This window comes from Rhinolophus hipposideros, assembly GCF_964194185.1.
Source record: "Rhinolophus hipposideros genome assembly, chromosome: 11".
NCBI lineage: Eukaryota > Metazoa > Chordata > Mammalia > Chiroptera > Rhinolophidae > Rhinolophus > Rhinolophus hipposideros.
In genome coordinates, this window is record NC_138057.1 from 58985768 (window position 1) to 59010787 (window position 25020).

The 25020-nt window shown below is 43.5% G+C and overlaps 1 protein-coding gene across 2 annotated transcripts in view; it reads right to left on the reverse strand.

Annotated features, from left to right (window-relative positions):
• Positions 1–25020, reverse strand: part of ABCA1 (ATP binding cassette subfamily A member 1) — a 122935-nt gene that overhangs the window by 76190 nt on the left and 21725 nt on the right. For both annotated transcript variants that reach the window (XM_081065652.1, XM_081065653.1), the window contains exons 3-5: positions 15693–15786; positions 11811–11952; positions 10457–10572 (exon numbers count right to left, since the gene is read on the reverse strand). In XM_081065652.1, coding sequence (XP_080921778.1) covers positions 10457–10572; positions 11811–11952; positions 15693–15786 — 352 coding nt within the window. The remainder of the gene's footprint in view (positions 1–10456; positions 10573–11810; positions 11953–15692; positions 15787–25020) is intronic.

The following is a 25020-nucleotide window of genomic DNA, read 5'->3' on the forward strand; positions in this document are numbered from 1 at the left end:
TGTGGCTTTACTCAGCCTAAGCTTGTCTGGCTTTATAAACGAGACCTTGAAACAGTTCTCTGCTATAAAAGGGCGGGTAACAAACATACTCAGGTGTCTTCTGTTGTTTTGGTTTGTGTTACTGATGCGAGATGTACTTTCTTCTCTAAGCATAGCTACTGCCTGCTTCACTGAGGTGCTGGACCTTCTCTGGAAAGACCAGGGCTCCTCTGGGAAGTCCAGGGTTCTGGAGAAGCAGGTAAGGCAGGTGACCTGGTTGTTCCCTGAGGTGACTCCTTATGCAGGTGAGAGCGGGCCAGGAGCCTCAGGACCTTCCTTCATGCATCTGGGCCTGGGGTTCCCACCCCAGGAGGAGTTTCCTTCTCTACAGGGAGGGCTTGCTGAGGGATAGTAAGGCATACGAAAAAGATCTCAGGTTCTGGAGTCTGGCTAACCTGGATCAAATCTCAGTTCCAGAATTTTCCAGTTATGTGGCCTTGGAGAGGTCACTTAGGCTCTTGGAGCCTGCATTTCTCTATAAATGCAGGTCTACCTTACCAGGGGTGTGGCTTAGGTAAGCACTAATGACACTGTGTAAAGGACTCTGAATTCATTGTGAGTGAGCACACACATGCTGAAAATTAAACAAAATAAAGTGCAAAATAAATGGTGATCAAGTCATGATGGCAATTATGTGATGGGGGTTCCCACAGAAACCAGAACATTTCGGGTCATGCTCCATGAAGTCTTTGAGACAAGTACTAGGGAAGCCAGAGTCCCCTCTTGAGACCAATGGGAATATTATAACTTTAGGAGCCACATAGTTCTTCAAGCACTTTACATGTAATATGAACTTGCATTAGTTCGACAAGCTTTTAAATGGATACTGAACCCCAAACACTAGTGCTGTGGTGCAAAGTAGCAGAATTTCTCGGGGCTCCTTGAAAGCAGGAGCCTGTAGCCAAAAAAGATGCTGTATAAAGACATGATCCTTTCCCTTGCCTTCCAAGAGGAGATGGCCAGAGGGTCAGGCGAGCAGAGCTGTGAGCCTCCAGCCCTCTCTGCTACTCCAGAACCAGTCATCATTGAAACCAGGGGACGGAAAGAGACATTACATGACAGATCTTCCCCAGATCCATCTAATAAGGCAATAGCAAACTTGTGTCTTATTGAGAAGTCGCCAAGGGGGGAGAAGTTGTTGTAACCAGGTCCTCAAAGAGCGTGTGGAGGCTGTGGCCCCAAAGAAACAGGGTGACCTATTCACACTGGCCAGGAGCCTCCTGATGCAATGGGGGTGGCAGACACAGTTGAGCTGGCTCTGGAAGCCCAGAAAAAAATGGAAGGTAACACTGAGGAGGTTGCATTAGCCCAAAAGAATTCTGGACCTAAAAGGAAGATGAGTTTATGAGTTAGGGGCTGAGAAGGGATTCTTTCCAGGGCTGGAGTAAGGAAGGACTGTTACTATACGTAATGTATAAATAGCTTAGTTTTTCTTCTTTTAAAATTAATAAAATGTATTACGGGACAAGGTAGTGGTTTGTGGGCAGAGGAAGGTGATTAGCATTTACTGAGCATCAGACACGTGATATATATTATTTTCTAGAATTCCCTCAAACAAACTTACAAGAAATGTATTATTCCCATTTTTCAAATGTGGACACAGACCCAGAGAGGTTAATATCCTGCTCAAGGTCACAGAGCAAGCAAGTGGTGAATTTGAACCCAATCAGCTGTAGCTACAAAGCTTTTGGCTCTTTCTACTATATCGGGAATTAAATAAATCGCTTTACTCTTTTAAAACGCTTCATCACACTTTTGGCATCAAAAGCAGCATCACGTTTTTGGCATCAAAAGCAAATGACGCCACCCATGCTTCCTGGTGTTGGAATAAGGCAACATGGCAGCATGGTGTGGTGGGAAGTTGCTGAGCTTTGGGGTCTGACAGACGTGGATTCAGTCCACAACTTTATTACAAAATCCTGGGCAAAAGACATAACACTTTCCAGCTTCAGTTTCCTCACCAATAAAATGGGGATGGAGATATCAAACTGCTAGTGCCCATGTAAGCCTTAAATGTAACAGCACATTTAAATGTAAAATGGCATCATTACCTGGTGCAACATAGTCTTTTGACAAAGTGTCACTCTAACATTGCCCTTTTGTGCCTCGGGACAACAGTGATGAGAGGGCCAGAAATGGGAAGCTCTCAACAAGAAACTAACTGAACTGCCAAATTGCTCTTTGCCACACACGAGATAAATAAATCTTAGGCTGGAAAAGCAAGAGACATAAAACACTGTTCTTGATGTTAACAACCCAAGCTTTTCAAAGTCAGTCTGATATTGTGGGGTACGTGCTGGCCTGCAATTGAGTACAACTGTGTTTTCCTATTCTTGTTTGGGTAAAGTGTACCTTTGATTTGATTTAATTGAAGCAGTATTTCAACACAGCACTAGGATGCAGCCTGGCTATGACAGGTCTAGGAAACGTTTTCCATGTTAGCTGGAAAGGTTTCAGAATAGGAAACCCTAAGATCCTAAATCAGAACTTTCGACAAGTACCCTCTTTCCCTGAAACAGTATTATATTATTTATTATATTGTTATATTATATATATATTATGTTATGTTATGTTATGTTATATTATATTATATTATATTATATTATATATTATATTCCCAGTCTTATAGTAAAATAAGACCAGGTCTTATATTAATTTTTGCTCCAAAAGATGCATTGGAGCTGATTGTCCGGCTAGGGCTTAATTTTCGGGGAAACACGGTACATACAGAACATGAATTGCAATCATCCAAAGATTGAAAGAAATTTCCACTCTGATGACATAATATTGACACATACGTCATCTGATCTCTCAACAAGATGACACACAGGGACCCACAAGAACAGCAAAGTTTGGGGCTGCAACTTCAACTTCAGCAGTTGCTCAAGGGAATAAAGGGGTTCAGGCAGGGAAGGAGAAGTGGCTGTCTGAGTCACAGGATGTTCTTTCTAGACAGGCCCTGGGGGACGTTCCATCCATGCCTGTTACCCATGAAGCAGGGAAATGGAGGAAGTCTGGCATTTCTCTCAGAAGCCCTAATCTCCTTTTTGATCCCAACCCGTGAATGCCTAGTATCCTGTGACCTTGGAGAAGTGTCTGGCTACCCTGGGCTGCTCTGTTTAGCATGTAATAGCAGAGTACGAAAGACTGAAGTTGTAGCTCTTTCCCTGCCTCTTGCCAGCTGTGTTTCCTTAGGCAAGTTACTTAGCCTCTCTGAACTTCAACTCCTTCATGTGCATAAAAAGGAACAAAATTTCCTACCTCACGTGATGGATGTAAAAATGTAGTGAAATTAAAGTACAAGCCTGGTACTTCTTATGTGCTAGAAACTGTACCAAATGTTTTACCCTTATTGGCTTATTTATTTCCTCACAATATCTCTAAGAGAGATTCTAGTAATATCTCTATTTTGAGGAAACTGAGGGACAGAGATGTTATGGAATGATCCAAGATCACAGCTGGTAAGCAGGAGAGCCAAGATTTGAACCAAGGCAGTCTGACTGCCAAATCTGGCCTCTAAACACTAAATTGTACTGCCCAGTGGATGTTTACACGATGAAAATGTTACATCGCCTTCCCTCAACTCCCTGCCACGGCCAACTACATTGCCATGTCACCGAAGCCTGCCCTGCCGTCTGGGGATCACGCCTTTTGACTTTCAAAGATCAAAGCAGAATCAAAGGGCCATACAGTGAGTTCCCAGTATTGCTAGGCAATCCAACAGCCAGAAAGTCATGACCCTTTTCGTTAAGCCCACCATAACCCTCTGGACTTATTTCATAAAAGTCTTACAGAGCACACCAGAAAGGCCAAACATATCAGATGAGTATCATGAATATACTGAAAATGGCAGCCCTGCCACTGACATTCAAAAATCTAGCCGAAGGGATGGAAAAGCTCCAGACCCAAGTCAGCCTGTCAGGAAGCACACAGTGCTGCCCTGGATCTCTCCTCCAGTCCTTCCCCTTTCCAGCCCTTGACCCCAACGATGTGGGATGTTCTCTAAAGGGACAGCTCCAGCCCAGCGACAAAATGCCCAGAGTTCTTCCTTCTTCTTTCCCTGCAAAGTGCTCCCAAGCTTCAGAGAACTCTACGTCCTGGACAGAAGGAATTTCAGAAGCCCCTGATTCAGGGGCTGCGGGAGACTGGTTGTAACCCTAGTCCTCAGTATGGGAAGTAGAGATAAGGTACTTAGGCCATGGCAAAGTGCCATGTAGGTTGTATACTACCCAGCTTCTGGGAGCACAGTTCTCATGGGGAGTGCCGTTCATGGAAACCATGGCATCCACACAAATGTGTAATTTGGCAGCTCTACGTACAGCTTGAAAGCCATCCCTCAACTGTTCCACCTACCTGACCTGGCCTAGTTCAGCAGGTCTGGAAAATCATGCTCTGAAGTCCCATCTACTGGGCTTCTGTTAAAAGATGTTGGTGCAGCTGTCATTTGGGATGGGGTCTGACACCTGGAGAGCTAAGATCTTGGCTGCGGATGGAAGCGGCCGAGTCCCCTGCACAGGGCAGATTGTGGATCTGGCATCCAGCCCCACCACAGAACCCACAGTCCTGTCCACTGGGCCAGGCCACAGCTGATAGAGAGCTCTCACAGTGCCCTCACAAGCCTAGGAATTGTCCCTGGCCAGCATAAGCAATGGTGAGGCTGGGGGAGCAGCCACGGTATGCAGCAGCGGACAACAGCCCCACCAACTGTGGACATGGGGGAAAGTAGAGGAGTTGGAGAACTTCTTCTAGGGGCTGTAAGGATGGACCACCCCAGGAAGGCAAGAAGCCTCAGCCCCAGGATATGCATTTCTCAAATCCCAGCCAAGTAGGAAGCCCCAGCCATCATATACGGTGAAAACTCGAGAGGGACTTGGGCCCATGGTGCCCCTGAGAGATGAAGGCGTCTGCGGTCAAGATGCCAGGATTGGGGAAAGGAGCAAGGCACTGGAGCAAAGTGGATGCCTGAGCAGAAATGTTCAGCAGGAAGCAGGCCAATGAGCCTGGTTGGTATCCCTGAGCGATGGTGCATGTAAGTGGCTGGAAAGGAAACAAGCACTGAAGACAAAAAGAAAGCAAAGGGACACCTCCGTGTCCAGCCCCGTCCTGATCCAGGCAGCACCAGCCCCACCTGGGAGGCCTTAGCTCTGGCCTGTCTGCCAGATTCACCAACGGGGTGGGAGGCAGCGGGGCTGGTTGGTGAGTGAGACTGATGGACGGAATGAAGGAGGAGGGCGAGGAAGGAGACAGTTCCTTCTATCACCCCAGTGCCTCTGCAGACACAGATGCAGGTTGTGAGTCCTGAAGCTGACACAATTTGGGGGGGTCTCTTTAAAAAAAATAGCATTTTTTTAAAAACACTACTTTGGCAATTTTTTAATTGCTAAGATCCCTACCAGGGCCTTGGAAGGGGGCTATGAAAATGAAACCTTTTAAGCATCTCAGTATATCCACGTCAGGCCTCTGGATTCATGTCAGTCAAGTTCAGGAAAATAAACCTTATGGAAGAGAGCAAGCCAAAGCTGTTTTAAGAACTTTGTCATTATTATTAATTTAGAGCCCTGCTGACGTGGGTTTACACAAGGGAATCAACTTGAAATTTACATGTGCTGGGATTCCATACTTTTCAAAGCACTTTCACTTGACCCTGAAAATACTCTGAAGGGCGGGTATTTTCTCTCACCCTCATTCATTTCTCTCACAGATTCATGGATTGCTTTACTACATGCCTGCTACTGTGCTGATGCTTGGGACAGAACCATGAATAAGGGTCAGTCTGGCCTTCAAGGGCTACAGTGTAGGGGACAGCCCATATCACCGGTGAGTCCCAGGTGATCCCCACCCAAGGACCGACCACGTTTCCGAGATAAAACATTTTCAGGTTGGGTTGTCAAAGTCCCAATTTCCAGGCAAGGAAAGTTGAGGCCCAGAGAGGTTGGACAAACTGGTGAAGCTAACAAGTCAGCCAGGAAAAGAAGAGGAGGTAAATCAGCTCAGATTTATTATGCATCACTATGTGCTATGCCCTGCCATCAGTCAGCCACAGGTTACATCTGCTTTAGTGCTAAATGACCCTGGGGGCAGCTCATCTCACGTTTCAGGTAAACTGAGGGTCAGAAAGAAGCAAAACATGCTCAAGGTTGACACATAACGAGGGACAGAGCCTGAATTTGTTCCCAAAACAAATCTTAATACAAAGCCCCAAACTCTTTCTCTTATACAGGTGTTTTCCAGTCTTCAATCATCTACAAACTACTCTCACAATTTTTACCACATCCACATAAAATAATGTTTCCTTTAAATTAACTTTAATTTTTTTTCCCTATTGAACATCTTCCTAAGCAATAATACCCATGAAATTGTAATTTGATGTGGGTTAAAATTGAAAGTTGCCATCTGTGTGCCACCTGAAATCATCTCAGATGTCACACAAAACTCACTCGGAGAAAATGCCCCTCGACATTCTGCATTTCACAGAAACGGAATCTTGCTAGATCCGTCACTTTTTCTAGAGATTGTGAAAACTTATGCAATTTTGATATTTCCATTGGCTTGCAGTCATGATAGGGACTTACGAAGAATGAATGCTCCTCACACTGATTCCCAAACATCAAGTTAGCCACCATTCAACCTGCATGTCTATAGATTTAGGAAGAAAATAATAAAATTCCAAAAAGTTCCAGGGATTAGAAAACCGGGTAAGGTGCCTTTGTAAGGCTTTCTACATGGATGGTTTGCAAGGATACTTAGACTTGTCTATGATTTAATTCTTAAAACTAGAGGACTTTACAGTTGGAAGATTATTAGACCAGCACACGAGTGCACTGTAGAAACAGAGCTGCATGAAATAGCAGAGGCTTAACTGTATTCTATTCCCAGATTATCCCTCCTGGGTCTGTGATAACGTGGGAAAGTCACTTCCCCCTTCTGTATCAGTGTCTTGTCTAGAGGCAGAAGTTCCATGTGGACAGAGGCCATATTTGTTTTGTACACCTCTGTGTCCCTGGACCTAGAACAGTGGTTGGCACATATTAGATGTTCAATAAATACTGGTTGAATGATTGAATCAATCAACCCATTTGTCTATAAATGAACTAACTGCTTCTTAGGTCTCATCCAATAAGTGGAAATAAAGCAATGCTCTAGTCCAGGAAACCATGGTACTAGAAGAGAGTATTTGGGTACAGACCTCCATATGTGCAAAGTATCTGTGGACAGTCCAGTGGATTTAGCACATGAAAACTGAAGGAAAAAATAAGATAAGTCCTCCAACTAGACCACGAAGGCAGGAGCTCAGTGGCCCAGCACTGACAACAGAGGTGGGTAGAACTTTAAGAGCCGCAGTGGTAGCGTACAAAGGGGTTGTTAGTTTCCGGCGGACTGATCCAAACCTCAAGTCTTCATCCCACAGCCATCAATGACTTGGATAAGAACAAAGCGAGCTATTTATCAATTTCCTAGGTGATAGGAAACAACAAGAAGCAGCTAATGTAGTACAAGGCAAAATCGGAATCTAAAATGGTTTGGGTAGGACGAGATGACGTAGGAAATCTAGAAATGTAAAACAGACGAGAGACAGTATTTTCCTTAGATTCAAAATGCCAACAGCACAATAGGAAATGGAGAACAAGAAACTTGCAATGCTGTATATTTAAAAGACTCCACAATTTTGGTTGACTGCACAGGGAAGATGAGTCAGCAGAGTGACGTGTATTCCCAAAAGCCTAACGCAATCCCAGATTGCATTCACAGAAATGCAGTGCTCAGAACAAGAGAAGAAAAAGTCCCTTTTATACCGCGTGCTAGAACACTGTTGTCATTGCTGATAAACTTCAAGAAAGACAGAGAGGCACTGAAACACAACCAGATATAGGAGGAGAAAAAATCATTCCAGAAGTCTAGAAGTCTAGAAAAATCAAACTTTGGGAAGAGAGGGCAAAAAGAAATGAATAAATAAAAAACGAGACCTGTCTTTACGTATCTCAAGGGAAAAAGAATCAGCCTCATTTTCAAAAAGGTATAGCAGGATAGTGGATATTTTCTGATACTGAAAGCTGTCAACACCCAAAATGAGCTGCTGTGTGAGAGGCAGGTGCCCCTCGCAGGAAGTGGGTGTCTGAGAGAGAAGGTTGATGAGGGCTGGGCTTTGCACCAAAGGTCCCTGCAGTCCTGAGGGTGACACTGCAAGAGAGCTATCTCAGCACAGATGTCTAAGTCAGATCCTACTCTGCAATCCAGAGTGCTAGTCAAATTCAACAAAAAGTGGCTGACTGGCTTCATCTGGGAAGAAGCAGTGTTTCCTGCATTCCCTCTAGACTGAGTCCTGGCTCTCTGCTGCAAGGCAGGCAAAGAGAGGAGAAAGCAATTTAAGTAGTAGCCGCAGGGCAGAAAAGGGAACCGACTGGATGAACGGACAGATAATCACGATAGAATACAGTCAAATTTGGAGGAGACCTTCTCTCTTCAGAGCTGTGCAGAGAAAGTTTTTTGAATGCAGTTTTGGTTTCTCTTCTCCACCCGAACTCCACCCGCCATTTGCTCAAAGAAGAAAAATTGCTGCGTGTCTAACGAAGCCCCTACTAAGATCTGAAACTGTGTTTAACACTTCATCCCCAATGGACAGTCTACTTCTCCAGCCGTGAAGTTGAGAGCAGAAGAGCAAGGCCAGGTGCTCAGAAATGCATCACTGACACAAAAGGAAAATACTGGCTCCCATTTGCTGAACACATACTATGTGCCAGGTACTGTTAGATTTTACATTTTACATTTAGGTAAAATGTAATTATCTATTATATTATAGCTGAGGAAATTAAGGCTCAGAAAGGTTAAATGGCTTGGCCAAAATGTCACCACTCCAAAATGATCACAGCTCATGTTCACTAAATGCTTCCTATACGCCAGATACTGTTTTTAAGCAATTAAATGTTTTATCTCATTTATTCCTCACAGCAACCGTATGAGATAGGTTTTCCTATTGTCCCCATTTTATAGATGAGAAGAGTGGCCCAAAAGGGCCTACATGACTTATTCCCAAAGTCACAAAAATACAAAGTAATGTATCCTAACACTCTTTCCTCTTTCCCCTGGGCCACGCGGACATCGTAGAAGAAATCGCCTCTGCCTCTGGTCTACCAGGCAGGCGCCCACCAATAGATCAGGAAGGTCTGGTACGCTTTGAGTGGTGGTTGCTACCTCTCTGTGTCCTGCACTGGGACAGACACGTGTACAGGGGCTTACAGAGCAAGGAAACAGCATCCGGATGGCCTGGCCATGCAGCCAGGAGTGGTCCAGCTCGGGGGGGGGGGGGGGGGTCCTGTCAAAGCTGAGCCAGAAGCCAAAGCACAGTCACACCTCTCTCTGATAGGAAGTGACACCTCCTCTGTGTCTACATCTCCACACACAGCTTTGCTTCCTTTTGTCATCAGGTCCCCCACTGCCTACTGCCTCTTTTCCTGACCCAAGAAAAACCTCCAAACCGAGTCTGGTATAAACTCGAACACTTTACACCATTTCTCCTTTTGCCAAGTGGATCAAAATCTGGGAGGTCTTTCAAGCTAAGGCCAGCCCACTCTATCCCTTCCAGAACACCAGACTGAGTAAAAAGTATATTCCTGGAGTAGTGGCAGCAGCTGGCCCATGATGGGGAGAAATTTATCACTGCTGTTATTTAGAACTGGTGCACGGTGATGATGAAAAGTAGACCGACTTTCAGTATACATCGTTATTGCTTTTAAATTCTCTAGAGGCCATGCACACCATCATTGCCTGCACGCAGGGGACTGCTCCCCCACGCCCTGTCCCCTTGGTAGGCCACTGCCTGGGCGGCTGCTCCACGAGTTCTGCAGCCAGTGCCTCAGTCAGCAAACTATCTGTTCCTCAGACACTTCCTTAATGTCATGCAATAAACTGCCTGGGCACTTATCAAATTAAAGATAAAGATTTCACTTTTTAAAGATCAGAGTTCAAATGTCGATCAGACTAAATCAAATGACTAGGGGAAAGATGAGTTGCATTCTCCTTTCAGGAATAATTGCTTACTTTCACTTATCCATATCAAGGTGCTCTTAGATGAGCAATTTTAATTGCTCTTATATGACGGAAGTATCCCTTGTCTATAAATTTGCCCATTCATGGCAACCACATGGCCAACTCCAAAGAAATGAAGTTGGAAAGCAACCTGCACCCCCAGACTGTCTTAACACCGGGCCTGTGCCAGTCTCTCCCTAAAGGAGGCCAGCGCACTCACTCACCGTCTCCCAACGCCTCCTGCAGAGAGGCCTTACATACAGCCCAGCCACTGAGGAGAAAACCCAGTAGGAAGAGTTAAAAGGGACAAGCAGCAGGTGGCCTGGGATCCTGTCTTTCCCTGGTGCAGGTCAATTTCCAGTGACAAACCGATACGCAGAAGGCTGCTGCTTACGTGAGCTGTACTCCATCTTCTGTAACGTTCTCAGAACTTTGTGGATGTTGTTAATGCTGCTGTCTTTCTGGCTATACAAAAGAAGCCGCTGAGCATCTGAGAACAGGCGAGACACACTGCAGGGGGTGCAAGAAGAACGGAAAAGCTCTGGTCAGGCCAGCTGCCTCTCTCACTTGAACCAAGTACCTGCCCCAGCCTGGCTGCCAGGTCTTCTACTCCTGCTGCTCCCCACACCCAGCCTCACTGATTCCCCAGATTTCCAACCTCCCACCCACCACCCCTGCCCCAACTGCTCTTCCCCAGGTGTCCACACAAGCAAATCATACCCGCCGCTTCAAGGCCCATCCCATGCGCCTCCTCTCCAGGAAGCCACACGCACACACACTCACCTCCCCACCCCCGCAGGGCCGACTTATCCATGAGACACAGTAGGCACAGTGCCTAGGGCTCAGGATACTCTTTTAAAATCAGAAAGAATATGTATAATGATGAATCCAGCCTGGGTTAGATTCATCTTTAGACCAACACACTTATAAAATTTTCAGTATTTTTACATGGAAGAAAGGGCCCACGAAAGCAACAAAGCCTAAAGTCCATGAACATTTTAATGTGGCCCTGCCTCCCCAGCTGCGCCTTCCTCAGAACTGTCTTGATAAATCTTCTACAGTCATTCGTCCATCCTAACTCATGCCATGGTTCTGTGCGTTCCAAGAAATCTTCAATGGCTCATTCGGCAAACACTTATTAAGCCCGTATGTCTCTGATGCTGAAGTCAGGAGCCAGGAATACAAAAGGTAAGAAAGTGGCATCCTGGCCCTCTGGGAGCTCACACCCAGGGAAGAGAAAGACCAGACAGTGGGACAGTGCAGTGTGAAAGATGCCGGCAGAGTAAGAGGTGATCTGTGAGCAGAAAGCACCAAATTCCCCCGGCCTTGCTGTGAGCTCCTTGAGGGCAGGCCCCTTCCTACTTACATCTCTCTGCCTACCCCTCCCCCAGCTCCCAGGCCAGCTGGTTCAGATGCACAGTGAATGTCTTTTACACGAGTGGGCTAAGTGACAGATGAAGAAGGTGTGCTGTGTCTCCCTCCTCAACTTATCAACCAGTATTTGCCTCCCCCCGCCCCTCCAGCTACAGGACTTTTAGCTACACATCGTTACTCCTAAAATACACCAAAGGTAGGTCTTAAATCCTGGAAGCAATTCTCCCTGCCTGCATTTTGCAGACTTTATCACACAAATCTTTACAAAAGCAACTCCACTCAAATCCAACCATTCAAAATTCTCCAGAAGTTGAGAAGGGAAGGAAAAGTATTAACCGACAAGTTTGGGAAAGAAAACATGATCTGGTACTTACATGGATTTGTTAAAGTTTCCGACAACCCCAGGAGCCTCACCAGGAGTCGGATAACGGAAACACGGGTTATTGGCATTACAGATAATCCCCTGAATCCATGGAAGAGTTCCTGCAGAGGGCATGGCTTTGTTTGGAAAGTGGCCTGTTGACATCCAGGAGAAGAAAAATGCAGGAGAAACATTAATTCTCTGAAGCGATGTTGGGACTTGATCTTTATCTCTATTGGTTCCACCCATACATTCTCCATCCCAAATTTCCCTGTCCCATCCCCCATATCCCAGAGACCTACCACCTCTGACTAATCCGACCCTGAGTTGGAAAATTGGCATCAGAGAGCTAGCTATTCTTAATCGACCTGACATCATCTATAGAATGGGATTCATGACACAAACCTTGGAGCAGTGGAGAGGGGTAGATCAGACCATATGCAGAGAGGGCCGGGCCTGCAGCTAGTACTTAACCATCTTTCGTTCATGACCACCCACCTCACGTTTCAGACACAGAGGGGCCCTGGGGATAATCCAATTCCTTCACATTCTAAAGCGGAAACCATGGCGAGATAAGGTGGTAGGTGGAGAACACTTAGGGAATCAGTGGGCAGGGCTGGGAGTAGAACCCACATTTCCATGATCTCAATCCATGTTCCTTCCCTTTGGCCCCCTTTATACCTGGAGCCCTGTCCGATCCCCTTTGTGCTGTCCTCTGTTGGCCAAACCTGTTAGTTCAACCTCCTATGCCAGCTCACAAGCTCCTCAAAGGCTTCGAATATGCTTGCTACTAACGTGGAGTCAGATGTCACCTGTGAAGCTACATTTGTCCTTCTTGCTATTATCTATCACTCATCGAAACAATGAGCCCCATTCAACAGTGCATCTCCTCACCCTCCTTTTCCTTCACTATGGAGGAGCTTCTGACAAACAGCATGATGGGGTGTATTTGGCGGGTTTTAGACATCACAGGCACAGTATGGTTTGTGGCAGCCTGTCATGGGTGCTGCTTATGTGGATCAAGAAAATGTGTCCTGGAACAAGAGCTCTTAATCGGAGGACCAAGCATGTGTGAATTCCTTTAGACAGAAAGGCCACGGCTCCAGCTTCCATCATATTCTCAGGGTTATCTGTGACCCCAAAAAAATAACAACCATTGAGAACCCCAGCTCTAGGTGGCAAAGAGCCGAGTAGCTTCACAGGCTATAGGGTGAGACCAACTGCAATTCACATCCAGTCCCTGCAAAATGCTGAACAGTGACTTTGGCCAAGTCCCTGAACCTCTAACCCTCAGTTTCCTCATCTGCAAAATGAGGATAAACATACAACCTCCTTCACAGAGCTGCGGGGAGTGTTCCATGAGTTCTTACAGGCAAAGCACATAGCAGAGTGCCTGGCATGACGTCAATGCTGAGAGAATGGGCCTGGTAGGATTATTGAGGCACTGGGGTGGGAGCCTACAACAGTATTTACTCCACTACAGTCCCGTGGAAACACTCCTTCCGTCTCACAACTACCACCTTCCTTCGTTTTACCATTTTCATGCAAATGTGCTCACAGAGTGTCCCCAGAAGCTAACCCATAGCTAGGACTTGCTACACTGCATTTCCATTTTGGGCCCCTTTTCGCTGACTTTTTCCTTCCATCCGTATTCCAACCAGAGAGGCAACATCCAAAGCAAGGATGTAACAAGATCTGATCACTGTGGCCACGCTGAAGGGACTCTGGCCTTTTGAACATTTACTTAGTTAACCTCCTTATCTCCCTGTTAATAGTTCAAGGAAAACCAAACAAGGTCCCTTGCCTAAGTCAGCTGCTCCTCAGGCAGGGGAGATTTATGTAACCCAACCAAGTACTCGAAGGACCAAGGGAGTCTCCCCTTTGACCTCCCAGAGATACTGGTACCAAGGACAGGGTGGTGTTGGTACAGGCAGTATAGGGCAATCAATAGAAGGTGAAGGTATTTCAGGCTATACCTTGGTGGGTGACACAAAGCCCCTTCCCTGTATGTTGTGTCCCACCTTAGTTGCAAACAAAAGCAGCAAGAGGACTTAGCACTGAGTGCACAGGATGACAATCAAGTAGCATAATGGACTCCCAGGACCCAGGGAAGTAATTAGGACCTTGATGGTTCTGGGTCAAACTGCAAAAGATTTGCTGGGAAGAATTACAGAGCAATCCTTTGCTTCCAGAGATGAGCTACCTCTGCAAGATTCACCTTAGCTCTCTCCCTTCTGGCTAGGTCCCTAGAAGGTGGTGAGAACAGAAGGTTAAGGTTGCAAGAAGTGCATAGATGAAAGGCACAAGTCGTATCTTCCTTCTATATGTACAGGAATTCCATAACATTTCTGAGACGCTATGGCCTAGATTTAGTGGGCTCTGGGTGAAAATTAATAACTTGACAAAGATCACAACCTCAGCAAATGCCAGAGCCCAGATTCAAACAAACTCCAATTTGTCTGATCCAAAGTCTGCCAATTTGTACTGCACCATCTTGCCTGCTTGTGACCATTCTAGAGAGAAAATAGCCGAGCAGATGAAAAGGCCTAGTTTTCCCTAAAATGTGCATTTCAGTGGGACTTCAGGTAATGCTTAATAAAATCAAATATGCATTTGCTCATCAATCTTTGGGATTCCAAAAGAGAAAGCAGAATTACCTGCCAGGCTCACAAATTGGGTGTATATTTTATTTTATGTTCTTTACCTTTTTGAGGAAATCTGAAAATCTGGTAGAATGTTCTTCAGGTTTTGTGGGGGTTTTAAAAACTTGAATATATGTATATATGTATATAATGTGTACTAGCAAATTAGCAGTTATGTGCCATGAGAGAGACAGGACCAGACCAAGAACACAGTTAAAAGGTGACCCTAGTCCCATCCCTTTCCTATCCTGTAAGCCTATGGGGCTGGCAGGGTGTGGGTAGAATTGGTTAATGGAAGGATAAGGTACAAGGGCAACAGAACAAAGGTTCCACCTAAACCTCCTACATAAATGCCGATCATTTAGACTGGGACCCATTTCTGCAGTGTCAATCCATCCAGCAAGCCCGGCCAAGAGAGAAAGATGTGATTGTAGGATAACACTCATGACAACCATATAGTGTAGGTATATGCCCCCCTTTCATAATGATGAGAAAGCTCAGGCACCAAGAACCAAGTCACTTACCCAAAGTAACATACCAACTAAGTGTTGAAGGCAGGATTCAAACCCAAGTAACCTGACATTTAGAGCTCGTGTTCTTGGCCACTACCGTATTTTCTACACTCACTGTACAGGCCATCATCAAAACACAGGATTGGAAGTCAGATAACTTGAGCTTTATTTCCTCTCTGTCACTTAGTAAATGTGTGACCTTGGGCAAGTCCCTGAACTTCTCTGAGCCCCAATTGACCTATCAAGCAAATGATAACAATAATAAAGTCCATTTTACAAGGTTGTTGTGAGAATCAAATGACATTCGTCCATCTGAGAAGTTCTACACAAATGCTACTTAAAATGATGTGTTCCATGATTTGCGACTGTGTAGTAAAGACATAAGGCATATGCAAAAGATGGGCGGGGACCAGATGACAAGGGTGTTAAGACATTACCTTAGGGGCTTTTTTAATCACCACTTTCTGAACTATCAGTAAGGTTCTTTGACTTTCGTGATTTAGAATGTGTGACAGACGTTGGCTATTATCATAATTATTATTATCGCCATTCACTAGGACGGGAAAATAGTTTCCTGAATTCACGCCTTATCAAAAACTCGGAAGTCTAGCTTTTCTGTTCCAAACCATTCACAGTGTTTCCTAAAGATAGCATCTAGGGAAAGGTCAAATTTAGCGCATGCCCTTTGTCTGGATTTCACTTGCCAGGGGGGAGTCTCAAGCAGGACGCTCAGATACTCACATTCATGTTGTTCGTAGGGTGGGTAGCTCAGCCGAACGGAGATGAGGATCAGGAAGATAAACAGAGGCCAGGCCACTTCCAGCAACAGCTGACACTGAGTGGGAAATAAGACAGAACACTGTGAATTTAAATAATAACATGGATGCCCAATGCTACTAGGCTTTGGGAAATCTACAGGCAAGTTAACTAAACAAGTGGTGAACTTCTCCAGTCTCTCCCACCACTCTCTAAATTTTCATAACACTGAATTGTTTGCAGTTTTCACAGTGTAACACACTATTCTGTACCTCTGTATTTTCCTTAAGAAAGGGAAGATGCTTCCCATCCTCCTTCATCTGTCTTACTTCTGCTCCTTCTTCAAGACTCAACTGGCATAATTTCCTTTACTAAAATCTCAGGCTAAGCTAGAAGCCCTTCTCCCATGCTCGCACCATAACTGAGCACCTGAAATCATCTGTTTCTATCCCTGGCTTCTTTACTGCGATAAGAGCACCCTGAAGGCAAGCACTGGGTCCCAGTCATCTTGGCATCCCCGGCCTCAGGGGAGTTCCAGGGACATGATGACCATTTGTTGAAAGAGGAAGGCCAGGTCAACCTGCTGTGCTAAATATACAGCACCTCTGCTCCTTTAAATGCATGCAAAGTTGCACCACATGGGGCAGAGATGAGGGCTCCAAAGACCAATAGAAATTCACACACAGTTCCATATTGACCTCTATCCACCCCAGACTAAAAAGCGCTGGGAAGAATTTCAAGTTCTTCCCCATCCATTAAGGTCTGGTCACCATCTTCTCCAGTGGGTTAGATCATTAAACTTAGAAGTAAACATGATCCAATGGTGAAAGCAACGAGGTCTCTCTAAAGGAAAACCCTGCCTCAATGAGTTACCAAGGGAAAAATAAGCACAAGGTCAGGATGGAAATCATTAGACATAATTTAATTGAACCAGTGGTGTTCAAACAATTACAGAAGCTCATTGGCTTATGACAGGGTTATGTCCCAATAAATCCACCGTTAAGTTGAAAATACTGCAAGTTGAAAATACATTTACTACACCTAACCTACTGATCATCACAGCTTAGCCTAGCCTGTCTTAAACAAACATGCTCAGAACACTTACATTACCCTACAGCAAAATCCTCTCACACAGTGACTGCTCTATAGATTATTGGTTGTTTTAACCTCATGATCGTGTGCCTGACTGGGAGCTGCAGCTCACTGCTGTAGCCCAGAATCACAAAAGAGTATCATACCCGTATAGCTAGCCCTGGGAAAAGATCAAAATTCAAAGTACAGTATTTACTGAATTGGTAACCACTTTTGCACCACAAGAGGACCATCTGTAAGGACACTGCCTGATCTCTCACCTCTTTCTTCTTTTTATTTCTAGACTTTGAAGTTCTAATTAGGCTAAACACCAAAGAGCCCAAAAGAGTCATGGGGCGTTGTGGTTAAGAATAATTAGAACTGTGGCTTCAGAGCCATAAAGCCAAGAGAACACTGGTATGAAATTCCCCCTTTTAACAGAACTTTTTTTCTTGATCCTCAAGTGCATATATTTTTATTGTAGAATATGTGAAATTAAAAAAAATACAGCAAAGTAGAAAAAAATGAAATGTAAATCACCCTTATTCTTACTTCCCAGAGAGAATCTCTAGAAAATTGAGCTAACAATGGTTCTCTGTTAATACTTCGTGTCTTTTTTTCTATGCATACAGAAATAATATTTCTTCTCTACAAAATTGAGATTATACAACATACATAGTTTTGTATTTTCCTTTTTCATTTAACATCATACTGGGAGTGTTTTCCAATGATATAAAATATTCTCTTAAAGTATGTATTTTAATGGCCACTTAATATTCCACACTATGAATGGATCATAATTAATTGAACTTTTCTGATATTGCTGGTGCTTCAGATTGCTTTGGGGTTTATGTTTATTATTTGCTATTGGATTTTTGGTATTTTAAACAACCCATTTTTAATTTCCAAAGACCTCTGCTATGGTTCCATATTAACCTCTTTTTTAAAATCTTCTTTTTGGAAGGAAATACAAGGATGGTAACAGTGGATGTCCAGGGGTGATAAGAAAATGGGTGGTTTTAAAAATACTTTCCTGTGTTTACTAAATTTTCCATAAATGAAACAAACAAACAAAAAAACCACCATTACCATATAACTATGAAGAATAGTTTGCTACAGATAGCACACCAGGGGGGATGAAAGACAAACGGGTCCCTCTTTGGAGGAAGGCTGTCAATGGGGTCTCCAAGACCAAAGATGGGGCTTGTCTGGTTTCTATAAATAATCCCAAGGAGGCAACACACACTGATATCACCAAGCTTTCAAAGGACATTGGGCCTCTCCTGCCAGCTGAGTTGGAAGTCCCTCCTCAGGATTCTCCAAGCATTCTGTGCCTTTATCAGCACTTGGCATAGCAAGGGTCCTATTTATGTGGGAGCTTCTCCCTTTGTGTCACTTTCTTCTCACTAAGGCTACCACATGATAAGGACTTAAAAAAAAATGTTTGTTGAGTAAGAGAATGAACTAAAGTTTATAAAATAATGAAGATGGAAATATAAATCTGTTGAGCCCTTTGGGAAAGCAATTTTGCCCTATGTATTCCAAAGACATGTTTATCCCTTTTGACCAAGTAATATTCCTGGGAATACATCCTATGGAACTAAATTTAAAATATCAAAAAGCTAAGTATATGAAATTATTCGTTCATTGAAACACTATCGTTGGAAAATACTGGAAACAACTAAACAGCAGTAGGGAAATGATTAAATGATGGCATATCTACTCAACAAGATAGTATGCAGTCATTACAACAATGTTGATGAAACACAGACACTATCAACAATATAATATTAAGTACAAAAAGCAGAACACAAAATTGTATCCATTTCAAGCTTATAGCTAAATAAAATCACAAATATTGACAGACAGGAATAATACTTGTTAAAAATGACATAACTATGAATTCAGAGAAAAACAATAAACTCAGAAAAAAAATTAAATGAAGAGTATGAGTAAGATAAATAGTCATCAACCTCGAAGCTCTGAAGCTACCATTTATACTTTTAGGAAAAATAGTAGCTACCATTTATTTAAAGTCCAATATGTAGCAGGCACGTTATATATGGATTATTTCATTTAATCCTTAGAAAAACCTGTGATGTAGGAACCATTGTTGTCTCCATTTTATAAGTGGCAAAGCTAAAGGTCAAGGAAGAGTAACCCAGGAACTAGTCAGCAGCACAGTTGAGATTAGCAGCCAGTTCTGTCCACCCCCAGAGGCCACATGAAATTCTATTTGACACAGCAAGTGGCACAGGTGGGAAATGATTCCACTAGAATGGCATGGCCAAACACCAGCAACAGGTTCCATACAGGTAAAGTGAATTCATGGCCTATAGATTTATTATAGTTACAGCTGATACTGAGCCCCTACTATGTACCAGGGCTTTTTACACGTCTCATCTCTAATATTTAATTCTCACAATAACTCTGTGAGGTAGGTGGTTCCATTACCATTTTAGAAGCAAAGAAACTAAGGTTCAAACAGGTTATGAGCCATGGCCTGGGAAGGGAGCCCATCAGCATTGGAACCCAGACCTACTGACCCTAAATCTGCATTTTTGCATCCATCCTGCTGCCTCTCACAGAGCCATGTTTGGCACATAAATATTTTAAGATGACCAATTCTATCACTCACCCACCCTGCTGAGCGCTGATCTGACCCAATGAATCAAGCCTACGTTCCTGGACATCTCTGCAGCCCCCACATTTAGGACCCTTTAGGGCAGCAGATGCTCAAAATACATTCGTGGATTGAAACAACAAAAAAAGGAATGGGTCTTGCCCATGGCACTGATAGTAAAGGGCACAAAGAAAATCTTACTAGTCGTTTACGACTTCTGAAACCAGTGAGCGTAAAGCAGATCAGGGAAATAGCTAAGAAAAACGCTGACAATAATGGGGTTAACACTTCAATAGGTTTTACTACATATCAATGTTCCATGCACTTTACATATATTAACTCATTTAATCTCCAAACACCATTAGTGCTATCATTACACTTATTTAACGGATGAGAAAACCAAGGCTCAAAGAGTTAATAAATCGCTCAAGGTTATACAGCTGGTAAATGGCAGAGCCAGGATGGAAAGCCAGTCCCATTCAAGGATCCCTGCTCTTAACCATTAAGGACAGCACAGCAACCTCCTTATGCCCCCTCCCCTGGCCCCAGAGTATTTAGATTCTGGATCTTTCAAAGCCCTTGCTGAGCTGAGTCCCTAACATGTATGAATAAATGAAGAGACTGTCTCCAAAGCTCACACAGCTCCACACCAGAGATCATGATAGACAAAATTTAGCCCATGCCCTTTTACTTTGTACCTCTAAAATTATTTCTGTCATTGAACACAAAATTCACCTTCCAAACTCAGGGGGATGTTCTAGGTATTGTTTTTCCTGCCATGTTTTCCCGAAAAAGGACCTACCCCAAAAATAAGCCCCAGTTAAGATCGTCAACCAGACGGACACATTTAGTATGTTATGACGACGTTCCAGAAGAAGATGACATAACTGTATTTGAATAAAATGTAGATTGTTGTACATTAAAAAATAAGACATCCCCTGAAAATATACCCTAATGCCTCTTTTGGAGCAAAAATTGATATGAGATCCGGTCTTATTTTCGGGGAAACATGGTACCCCGAAAATAAGCCCTAGCTGGACAATCAGCTCTAATGCGTCTTTTAGAGCAAGAATTAACATAAGACCAGGTATTATATTATATTATATTAATTACATTACATTACATTATATTATATTAAAGACCCAGTCTTATAGTAAAATAAGACCGGGTCTTATATTAATTTTTGCTCTTAACGTAGAGAAACACTGTTTTCGAAAGGTGTTTCACCAAATTCAGGCGCCTTCTTTCAGCATTTGGATATTAAAATAATAATTCTGATGTTTAACTGAATTGCTACAATGAGCTGCTGTGGGGAGCAGCAAAGCATCCCTTTGTACCTTCCTTCTCATTATTCCTCAGCTATAACGTGCGGATAATCTGAGTATTAGGTTGGTGCAAAAGTAATTGCGGTTGTCGCAATTATTTTTAACCTTTCAATACTTCTAGAGGTAGGTTTTTCAATAGTAGCACTACTGACATTCTGGGCAGATAACAGTTGTGAGGGACCCCTCCTACGGACTGTAGAATGTTTACCACATTCCTGGGCTCTACCCACTAGATACCAGCAGCACCAACTAACGCCCACCCCCAGGACAGTGACAACCACAAAAGTCTCCATTCCTTACCAAATGTCCCTGGGGCGTTAAAATAGAGCTAGGATACTTTGTAGAACTTGATAAGCTAATAAGATTCAATGGGTAAAAGAAATAGATGAAACTATCAAAGAATATTCTGAGAGGCAAAAAAAAGAGCAAAAAAGTGGGGACAGTGAGTTCCCCCACATCTCAGAATGTTCAAAGGGAACAGTACGCTCTGGACTATAGCAGCAAGAAAATAAAAAATACTTATCAAATGGCCAAATCCATAATCCCAAAATAGCTCCCTACAAAGATAAGATTTTGTTAAATGCTCCGGAAATAACTAGAAAACGAATAACTGTTTAATAAAAGCCGCTGGGATGACATGATATCAATGCAAAGAAAAATTAATTTGAGACCCATTGCTGATACCATATACTTCCGTTAGGTCTGTGCAAATTAAAGTAAAATCTTCAGAATCAAATTAGAGAAATGCTAGAAGAAAACACAACTTTTAAAACCAGGCCTGCCCTCCCAGAACTATACAGCCTCATGCACTGATGGTAGTTTTGTTAATTGGTTTGATCCTTTGGAAGGACATCTGGCCATGGACTTCAAGGGCTATTTCCCTTTGACCTAATAATCCTACTCCCGAGATTTTGGCTTAAGGAAGTAATAACAAAAATAAGAAAAGGCTAGATACATAAAATCTTTATAATTATTTATAACGCAAACACTGGAAACAATCTAAATGTTGGCAGTAGAATATAAACTTGTAAAATAAAAACTGAGTTGATGGATTACTATAAAGCTACCAGGAATGTCAATGGAATCATCCCATGGGAGATTTGGGGCCAAGAGATCCAGACCTTCCTCTAACTACCTTACAATTCTTTCTTCACCTGTGAAGCAGGAACTGTAATGCATACCTCTCAGAAATGCTATGAAAATCAAGATAATGGATAAAAAAGTCAAAACTTTGAAAACTACAAAGCACAGTCTACACACCAAGAATCACTATTATAAATATGAAGATTATTTGGTAATGTGGGAACACACACACCAAATAACGTTAAAGGAAAGAAAGAAACAGAGCATCAAATGGTATATATGTTTATATAAAATAACTACAATTGTCTCCTTGGGCTACTGTCACTCAAGTCCCCTCAGTGACAAGGACCACACACAATCTAAACCTGGTGATCAGGGCCCGCCTACCTCAGGGACTCCTTTTGTACATACAATAAAATTCAATAGTCAGTGTATTGTAATAGCCATGTACCATGTTAGACGGGTAGGAGACTTGTTGGGGTTATCATTTTGTGAGGGGTTTAAATGTATAATCATTATGTTGTTTTGTACACCTGAAACTAATTTTAAAAAAAAGAAAAAGGCTAAATTGTAAAGTTAACTTCCAATAACTTGCATATAGAAGAGAAAAGAAAATGGTTAGCATATAGAAAAAGACAAACAAATGAATGAATGAATGAATGGATGGATGAATGAATGAATGAATGAATGAATGAATGAATGAATGAAATAAAATTCCACCGCCCTTCCCCAGCTGCAAAGCCCTGTGTGATCTGGCCCTGCCGATTCCCAGCTCATTCTCAGCCAGGCTTCATTTGCTCTACCAGTGCCACTGGCTTTTCTGTTCTTTGATTCAGGAACACGCATTAGGCCCCATGGCCTTCACATCCTGTACTTCTGCCTGGAATACAGTGCCCCTGACCTCTGGGCTTCTGACGTTCCCCTGGCTAACGGCTGCTGGAACTTCAGGGCTCTCTCTTCAATGTCATGACCTTCCAGTCTAAACTAAGTCCCTATCCACAGCCTGGTAGTATCTGACACAGCACCACTATTTGCTTTTTTTCATAATTTATCACAGTTTGCTGTTATATTTTTACCTGTGTGGTAATATCTGCTTCATATCTTCTCCCCTCACTACACTGTAAGTTCTCTAAGGGCAGGGGTCATGTCTGCCTGATTCACTACTATATACCCAGCTCACTGTCTCATATGTACTAGATGCTCAATAAATATCTGCCCAAAGAAACAATAAATGGCTATGAGTGCTAATATTCTTCATTCCATAGAAAGGGAAACTAAACCCTAGGAGAAATGAGTTTCCCTAAACCCAATGGCATATAGTGGCCAAGCTGGAATTAGAATTGAATTAAAATTAGATAACGACCAGAATTATTAACTGGATTTGAACCATTATTGCCAGGACAGTGAAGAAATGTGTCAGGTGAAACTGGAAGTGGGGAGAAGATATGGAAGTTTCCATCACTCTGTAAAATTCTCTAATGGTTCTTAAACACTTTTAATTTTTATTTATTCGATAAACATTTATTTATATATTCCTTGTCATTGAACAATCCCTAAATGCTGATACACTAATTTATGTAAAAATAAAATTATCTATTTTCTCAGCCACATGGCTAGTCAGATCTGAGAAAATATTTTAACAGGAAAGGCAAAAAAGAGGCCATATGGCTGCACTCTGTCCCATCTGTTCTATGGGGACCTTGGCCTCCGGCTCAGCCTAAAACCAGATGAGGATCCTGAAAACGCTGAAGCTCCTCGCCCTTCCTGTCCCAAGCCCTGTTTGTGCTGAATGACTGCCACCCACACAAGTTGACTGTTACTTTGGACCCAAACTGAGCTTTGCACCCAACTTTCGCAACTCAATTTCAATGTATTCTTTGCCCAACAAGAACCACGGAAAGCTAACCCTGGTGGATGGTCCCCATCAGTCTGCACCGGGGGGCACCAGACAGGCCCCCAGGATTCATCAGCAAACAAGGACACAGAGAAAAGGCAAACAGCTGCCTTTCAACAGGGTTGCCCTGGGCACACTGTTCAGCTCCCGCCTTTACTTATTCTTGCTAGTCTTCCTGGCAGCAGCACAGAAGATCCTAGGGAGCCTCCTTGAGACCTGCACACGGATGTCCCACTTAACACATTTACCTCTCACTCGGCAAATACTCATCCCAGGTGCAAGGCCCTGGGGCCAAGCATGTACACTCCAGGATCTCAGAAGAAGGGAAACAAGCAATGATTCTCCATACACTGTGGGCAAGAACTATCATGGAGCTGCTAACTTCTTCCCTTCCTAATGGTCAGGACTAGTTCTGACTATGTAAGCTAACAAAGTGGAACCAAAACCCTTACCAGGCTCCAGTGTCAAATAATATAATCTAGAAATCCAAGCCAGGTAGATTGGGAAATAACCACCAGTCAGAACTTATGATCCAGGACATTACACCTTTAGTGCAGATAAAGCAAAGCCTGCTAAAAAGGGTCTGTGCCTGCAGGGCCACCAGGAAATTGGTTCTGGTGCCACTTCCATGACCGACCCACTCTGAACCCCTACGCCCTGCCCCAAAACCTCAGTCAGTCCACTGTATAAGGGGCAGCCTAGATCTTACCAGCTTTGATACTCTTAAGCATCTGCGACCTGAAATAAACCACCTTTCTTTCTGGTTCAGCAAAATACATTTCCTTCAGATATTACAAGGGGAGGTAACAAGGACAAGCTAGCAGACAGTGGTATATCGTCTAAAAAAGCCCTTTGTGTCAGGATGCTGTAGCCCGACTTCCTCCTTCAACAGGAACTCGGCCACAAGACTACAAATTGCCTTTGAGTAAACCTGCCTATCTCGCTAATCTCAACTCTTTTAAAACTCATAAGCTAAACTGAGCAAGAAGCAACAAGCTCAAGACCAGTGGAGACTGGCTCACTCTGGATGGCCCAACTCCACGTCCTGGTTTAGGACCTATGCTCCCAATTCCATGGTAGACCTTGGGGAAAACCTTTCCCTGCTTTGTACCTCAGTATTCTTATCTGTAGCATGAAAGGCTTGGACTGCACTACCCTTGAGACCTCCTAAAGTGATATGATTCTTTCCCCTCCTCACTGGCTAATGGACACACCACAGCAGAGACGGGGTCCCATCATGTGGGATGCTGTCACCAGTAAAAGACAAGGCAGGAGACCTGGACCACATAGTATGTAAGAAATGAGGATGAGAGATGA